We start from the raw sequence: 8,574 nt of genomic DNA on the forward strand, positions 1-8,574 counted from the left end.
TATTAGACACGTGTAACTGAATATAAATCATTACATACATTTATTACTTTTGACATGTGTTGATAAACAAAATTCCGTTGAGATTGTCTTGGAATGAAGTGGTTATGCGTAGGGAACAGCTGATATATTGAATGCAGTTGGCAATTTACAAATGTAGGTTCAATGCAGTTTTAATATTAAAGTGTATCATCTCCAGCAATAACTTTCGAACATAGTTTTTGCTTGTTATGTATATGAACCATATTTTTGACACTTTTTCTGTAGAAATATCGTTCAATTATAGTTTAATATATTTTTTAGAGATTGGCCATATTTCGTAATATACTTTTAAATGTAAAAATCACGCCCTTATCGTTATAATAAATTTCCGATACTTACGACACTGTATTTATGACATTTTTTTCATTTTCTGTCTGCATATGTTCATTTAATAAACATCGTTTAAGATATTCGTTTCTTTGTGAATACAAGTAGTGGATAAGAACAAGAATAAATGATGCTATTCTGGAATATCATTTTTGCTTTTTTGAAATGACAAGGGTACCTGTAACAATAAATGTTTAAGTATTGTTAAACATTTTTAAAAACGATAAGAAAATTAATAATACACAATAGGAACACTTTTGTAGAAATATACCAGAGAGGTACTTTTATACGCAATATTCTCGCAAAAACCATGCACGTACAAACAAATTCTTTGAATTCTCTATAACGGTCAAACACATAGTTCAACTCAAAAAACAAAATTTGCGTTTTATGTATTTGTACCTTTCGTGTGATGTCCGTTTCTTTAGGAATGAACACTAAAATCACTATATTTGCTGTCTAATGCTTAAACTGGTTAAGTAAATAACAACGTACATAAATCGAAAGAGTTTTCTTTAAGGTAGGCTTGGACAATCGCAAAATAACTAAAATGTGATTGTTTCTTTTCCATAGCATGGATTTGCTAGGCCTGGTCTGATATGATAAACAGCTCACTAAAAACTTAACATATCACACGCTCAGAAACTAGGGCCTTTTAACGCAGTCTCAACTTGTCAGATACACATTTTTGTATGTCTGTCTAGCAGTGCCATTTATATGAGTGTACATCATTGGGTTAATGGCGTTGTCGGATAGAATAAGCGGTCAATAACACATCGCATGACCAACGTTGATTAACACGCTTTATTCCCGAAGTCACTCTTTATCGATGTAACGTAACGAGCAGACAGGTAAGTACAGCCGTGACACAAAACAGTATCTTTAAACTTTAAGTCGACTTTTGACGCGTTTTGTTTCTCATAACCAAATAGATGCAGTCTCTTTCATTCTTTGAAGCTGGCGAAGAATCAATCATACTTTTATGTAGGCTATCAAAATGTGTATAGTAGATCGTTTTTTTTTGTGGTTTAAAATTTAGTTTGACGAACGTTTGTTGTTTGTTAATGCTTAATGTTGAGCGATGAATATTAACGGTCTCGCGTCTGCTTTAACGTTGTTGGATTGTAAGTGATGAGAACCAAGGTAATTTTGGAAAGAGCCATATTACAGTGATTGACATATTCGAATAACTTGCGAAGCATCACCCATATCTATTAATGTGAGAAAATCAATTCATAAATGACAAATGGATGGATAACAGCACAGGTCACTCAATGAATTTTCGCTAGGAACATCAGAAATACATTTACGGTCGAGACTTGTCGACGTCGCCAATACAACGATAGCACAACTTAAAAACATTCAGGTCCGTACATCAAATTGTTCTGTTCTTGAACAAAGCATAAGCCACACTTCTAGACGAAAATACAGAACATAATATTTTAGTATCTAGGCATCTCTAACCAAGCCTCATGTCCTTTATCTGTTCAATGTTCTACCCATTACCATGTACAAGTCGATTAAGCAAAGATTAAAAAAATATGGAAATGAAAGTTTCAATCCAGGATATTTTCGAACACACGAACATGTTAGAAAAGAATATGTTCCTCGCTATAATGTCTCGATCCTATGAATACATTCAATGTTGATTGGAATTTATTAATTATTCGCGTGTGTTGCCTCTTATAGATAGAAAGGCGTATAATTACGATGCAGATTCTTCTTGACAGATGTCAGCATAAGTACGATAAGAAAAAAATTGTTGTACCGAAACCTACCATTCGTTTATGCCTATGTAGTGTTTTTATTGTTTATAAAATGCTTTGTTAATTAATAAACAATTTATTGTTTGGTTTCGCTTTTGTTCTTTTTAAAAATATATGTGTTATAAATCTAACATTCGATAACTAGATAGTGACTAATTAATTCTTATAATAATTTATAGTTGGAAATTCTTTAACTAAAAAATATTTTGGAATTACAATATTAATAATTATCATAACGTCTTATTCATAAACGTGTTAAGTGTAAGGGAGATTTCTTTCCTCCTAACAAAAATCATTGTATGCATTACTTGTATCTTCCAATATAGGTACATTTTCTTGTCCATGCAAACGACATAATACTCGTGTTTAACACGTATGCTCCTAAAGCGTCAGAAATTAATAAACATAATAACAAATGTTGATGACGCTGTATAGAAAGTCGACTTGAAGTTAAATTATTTTGGTTTTGAATTGTTTCTTATAAATGCCATATTATAACATATGTGTCTTTACCAAAGCATACCTCATAGAAGACACAATAATAAATATCCGTTATCTAAATCATTAATATTCAAGACCCGCATCACAAGTATTGGATTGGGGTTTTGATTGTGATAATAAATAACTGAAATACATACAATACTACGCTTGTATGGTGTTCTGAACTCGTTTCATCACTCGAGATGCTTGTGTGAAGTCGTATCGCACGAGGAATGCAGCCTTGAATGCGATGCTATTTGACACGACCGAGGCTGTTACACGTTCATAGAACATCACACTTTGCAAATTATATAGTATTTTATTTAATAATGTGATCTACGTCTGAACACACTGTGACTAAGTTTTAATTTGGTTTACATACAGTCACCAAGCACATTCGAATTGGCTTCGGGCAGCGTCGGAAGAACGACGTATTCATATGAGCTACGTCGTGCTTCCGAAGCTGCACGGAGCCAATCTCACGTTCTCTGGTAAATGTTTGGATATCGAAGCCGGAAATTCACTTGGAACTATTGTGACACAGACAAATAAAAACGAGTATTTTGTATCGCGTTTAATCTATGTTACCAGACCACATCTAATGTTGAAATTTTGGCTATTGCCATTAGGAACATTAATTTTTTTATTAGTTAACTTTATTTTTCGAAATATTGTACGAAATATTCGTTGATTTTGAGTGTTTATTGGCTTTTAAAATACATGTCTAGGATTCTTGAACTACATTTGTGCTACATATGTGATACTTATTATACACTATACACCATACATATTGAACGTTGTTTGTACAAATAATTCATTATTATCTTAAAATTGAAACAACTTGATGAAGTAAATAAATGCAATAATTACATGCACGTTCATCACAAGCGCGATAAAATTAAATTATTTAAGTATGTAATAATCAACAATACACACAATAAACATAAACGATTTCGATTGTATATTATGTACAAAAATACAATGAAAACAAAACAGACAGTATAGTTTACTATTGGTACAATATTATTGTCAATTATTGAAACAATGTATCAGCTTCTAAAGTGTAAAGAACTCAAATAAATGTGTCCACAGCAAACTATCGTTTATGCCTTTGTTTCTGTTTTCATAGAAGTGAATTTTTTGGAAGACAAGATTGCCTTAAATCCCAACTTCCTCATATAAAGCACATAGTGCATGTGTGATATTATAAGCATACATATAGGATCTGGCACGAGTTGTCATATCATACCATATTTTATTAAACGAGTTCAGGAATTTTGTTAGTAAGCGAGCATTTGGCGAGCTTACTCACGAATTTTCTGGACGAGTTTAATAAAATATGGTATGATATGACAACGAGTGTCAGATCTTTTTTATCACATGCTTTTAATGAGCAGATTAAACAAATATTTACGCAAACATAATGATAAATCCCGAATGTTGTTAACATTTCGTGACGCTTAAAAATGTTGTATTACACATGTGTAATAAAAAAAAATGTAATGGTTGTATATCTTGGGAAACAGGGAATAGCATGTGATTAAACTGTGTTTTCACACATAATCACACTAATTCAAATGTCAAATTATCATACATATGCGTTGAAATACTGTTTTACATTCCTGTCTGAATTTTCTATTAATTAGTGTGTAAATGATTGGGTTAATAGCATTGTTTAAATAGAACAAGTGATCAAAAAAACATCGGATGACCATGGTTGTTTCAGAATTGTCATTCCAGAAGTCCTCATTTATTGTTGTTGCCAAACGAACAAAAAGGAAAGGAAGCCACGATACGAAGAACACAGCGGTAACACAAAACAATATTTTTGCGGCTTTTAAACGACTTTTGAAGCTTTTATTTCCAAAAGCCGAACTCTTGCTGTCTTTATGATTCTTTGAGGCTGCTTCAGCATCATTAACACTTTTCTGGAGTCTCTTTAAATGTTCAAAGTCGTCATTGTTCTGCGGTTGCAAATTGTGTGTTACGAACGTGTTTCTGGTATTGCTTATTACAAAGAGATGACTTTTAGACGGTCTTGCTTCTGCTTGTAGGTTGTTGCATTTTGAATAAACTCGAGCAGGTGATTTTGGGTTTGGTTCATATACAGATAATCCACTTTTGGACGCTTGCTCGCCTGATTGGGCGATTTTAATCGGCTCAAGTCCAGCTAAAATATGCGCGTTTGAAAATGGCTTAACAGTGCGTTTGCTTTTGTAGGCCGTGACAGCAACCCGTTTGTAAAGTATAATCATAGTTACTACTTCGACGAGGAAACACAGAAATATGAATGCTCCAAAAACAGTTAACACTAATGATGTTTGATATTCTACCCGGTAATGACATCTATAGGTAATAAGGTGTACATAATTGACTTTTATTTCATATGGAGCTGCTCCATAAAATTCAAATAGAGGCAGACTGAATACAAAAGCAATCACTGTGATTGTAGTTATCCCTTTGATCACGTGCTTATCAAACATAAGGAATTTGACTGGGTGGCATATCGCTAAGTAGCGGTCAATTGCAATAAGAAGAAGAGCCAAGCCGGATAGAGCCAGGTTGAAGTGAATAAACACTTCGAAAAACTTGCATGTCGTCACCCACGTTTGGTCATGAGAGTTAAACAATTTATAGATGACGTATGGATGGATAATTGCACATGCCGCCCAATCAATTATAGCGAGAAACATTATAAACACATGCGCTGTTGTTTTCTGTCGCCGTTTTCTGTACATCATCACTACAAAAGTATTGCCAAAGAAACCAACGAACAAAAATATGAACATTATTATGATGACAGGGGCGAGTATGTTTGCCGTGACTTGGTTCAAACGTTTTACTTCTGCATACCAGCAAGAAACATTCACGTTCGCACTGCAAATTGTTAAGTTACTCGAAGGAACAGAAAGCATGATTGAAGATCTAAAAAATAGCACTACCTATGGTTAATAACTAGGCATCTCCTGTCACGTGCCTTGTTCGCTCCTTGCTCAAACCAACGTGATTTACAAATCGATCAAGAACACAAACTATTTAAGAACGTCATCTTTGTTCTATTGTTGACAAACCCTTACATATGTCCAACAGTATTCCCTGAACATTTCAAAAGGTTGTGCGCATTGTTGTCCACAGAACACAGTTGTGTTTTCACATTTTCGATGGTTATTATTAGTAGTTGCAATTACGTGATTAGTGTTTGGACGTTATGCATTTGCTGATTATAGAAATATGATCCAAAACGCTGCATATCTGAAATTAAAATTGAAGCACTTTTATTACAATTAACAACTAAACGTGCAATTCTTACGACAATAGGATTTTATTGCAGTAGCAAAATCCAAGCTTAATAACTGCATATTTGTCAATTGTTGTCAATCTCAAAAACATTTAATATATACTTAAATGAAAAGTTAAACGTAAATATGAATTTCAACAGTAAAGGACTGGTGCAATGGAACCATATCGCTTACTAAAGAAAATAAGGCCATGCAAATGTATTTGTTGCAATTATATGTTTTATACCTCAAATGGCTAGGTGATCAAAAATAGAAAAGCGTAACTTTGAAAAAAAGGAACTTAACACTACTGTCAGTGTCGGAGGATAATAACGTTGATCCACTGTTTTTCAAGCCATATCCAGCAAAAGTGTTTACAATCCATTTTTCCATTTACAAAACTTATGTTTTTTGAGAACCGTACTGGCCAGTTTTTTTTTAAGTAACTCAGGGAAGGGCATCTTCGACTTCGAATAAAATAAACCCTGTTGACCGAGGCTTTTGTTTATGGTGACAAAAAGAACTGTCAACCTCAAGGCAGTAAAAATTTATTTAGTGTTACCCTCAAGTATATATACATATATATCGATGGAAAAAAGTAAACATAATACTTTAAATGCAACTTAAATGTCTTAGAATGCCGACGGCGATAAACTGATTTAATAGCATGTCCATTAAATTTGTATTCAGAAAATAATAGGACTACTGTATTATACATTTAGATTTCGCCGCACCAACCAGAAACGCGACTCTTCCGAAAATTACCTTGACTGGTCAGAACGTATTTTATAAAAAGTAGATCCATTTGTTATTCATACATGTATCGTAATGGTTTTCTAAACCAGTTTAAGACTTTGACGCTTTATACAGTATCACCGCTTCTAAACAAGGAACTAAGACGTCCCTATTTCGAATCACAAAAGAATATATAACCATGCAAAACCAATGCGGAAATTGTTATTGTTTTCAGAATTCGCCATGTTAGCGGATAGTTTGATATACATATCAATTAAATCATTTGAATCACTATGAATTAATCCATTAAATGTGACACGAAATTGTTTGTGTCTACAAATACTTTTATAAACAAACGCGTTCAAGAAACTTTTAATCGAGTACAATCCATTTTGTAAACATGGCAAATCTAAATATAGTTGGGCAATTTTAGTCATGCCGATATTAAACAATTAGGAGATATATGTTTCTGCCTTGATATAACTTGCTTAAGTATGGAATGAGTGATGTATTGGACGTCATCATTGATGACGTTCATTCGAACGAATGATAAAGGGGGCTAAGTTTCGTTAAGTTGGTGCATATAGCCGCGATTTGAGTTTCTTGAAAACTGGCCGAACACGTTTGCTGAAATTTGACATGTATATGGACCAGACTGCGATCTACCTGTTGGCGTAGGGGTTATACCTGGCAAAAATCAAGTTTTCGAGTATTTTGTGTTTAAACTTTTTTTGTGGGAACGGGCACGCGCTCAAATAAACATTGTGACGTCACTTCACAAACAGCGTTAGACATCCGCCATCTTGTAACGCGACAAAGAAACTCAGTGTCATTAATTCAATAAACACAGAAAAATATGATTGTGTTTAATAATCATTAATACAAATGTCTATATTTTGTGCAGCGGATGTTTATTCAGACAGATACGGCAGAATTATGTAAGTATCTTTGTGTACTTTACAGTAGATTTGATAGTGGTAAACAACTGCGTACCGGTAAAGTTCAATCTAGCCGATTTTACTACGCAAGAAATTTAAGTATCTCACTGGCAAAATGAGCTTGACACATAAACAACAACCGGATCCGATTTACATCCACAAAATATTGTGGGAATCCGATGCAATGCAAATTACTCATGTTTGATAACGTTTGATGAATTCGTTATATCAATATGCATTAACATTCAAGGGGAATAATTTTAATTGAAATGTGCGATTCAATGACAGTGTTATATTGGGATAATAAGTCGTTTAGCCGTTATTATGATAAGTATATTGTTTGTTGTGTTTCATTTTCATAAAAAACATACTTTTACTGTTTTTTCCTTAAAGTAAAACAGTTCAGTAGTCATTATATCTTGAATTTTAAATATTGAAATAGATGTCGGATATTTCATATTTTCGGACGTTGCTACGTAAGCTAGTTGTCAACATAATTATTAATATACTGATTTACCTTTTACGCATACAGTTGTGCAACTGTTGTCTACGTAATGATACGCTGTTTAATGTCTATAATGTCTTCCTGCCCCTGATGATAATAAGTATTTATCTCAACAAACCCCAGCAATGTCAATGGTCTGTCAACATAAGAAAAATATTAGCTAAAGAAACTTCAGTGTACAATTTATATAGCAGTGTCCGACAAATCCATTGCCCGTAGCCCGAGGGCTACAGAATTTTTTCATCGGGCTACTGAAATGTTTCAGCTGACGCCCGCCGGGCTACTATAAATCTATAAGAGCGGTAGCCCGTTTTATTGACAGACATACGTAGAATAAACACGCTGACCATGTGTTTCTACACCGTGTCTTGTTTATAATCCGCTAACAAAGTGCAATCAATTATCTTATCAATCACCGATCACTTGCGGTAATGTCGTAAACAGTAAGAGTGCATTTTAATAATTCAATCAGAATCAACATTTGTCGTCTGCTAATAATATAATGA

The 8,574-nt window shown here is 33.6% G+C and overlaps 1 protein-coding gene across 1 annotated transcript; it reads right to left on the minus strand.

The window, feature by feature from the left end:
* Positions 1-2,774: 2,774 nt before the first annotated feature.
* LOC127851307 (type-1 angiotensin II receptor B-like) lies at positions 2,775-6,351 on the minus strand. Its single transcript, XM_052385008.1, has 4 exons — positions 6,315-6,351; positions 5,042-5,457; positions 4,231-4,576; positions 2,775-2,884 (listed from the first exon to the last, which is right to left on the minus strand). Exons 1-4 carry the CDS (start codon positions 6,349-6,351, stop codon positions 2,775-2,777), a joined length of 909 nt encoding a protein of 302 aa, XP_052240968.1.
* Between the last annotated feature and the right edge of the window lie 2,223 nt (positions 6,352-8,574).

Source organism: Dreissena polymorpha, chromosome 11 (genome assembly GCF_020536995.1).
Source record: "Dreissena polymorpha isolate Duluth1 chromosome 11, UMN_Dpol_1.0, whole genome shotgun sequence".
Taxonomy (NCBI): Eukaryota; Metazoa; Mollusca; class Bivalvia; order Myida; family Dreissenidae; genus Dreissena; species Dreissena polymorpha.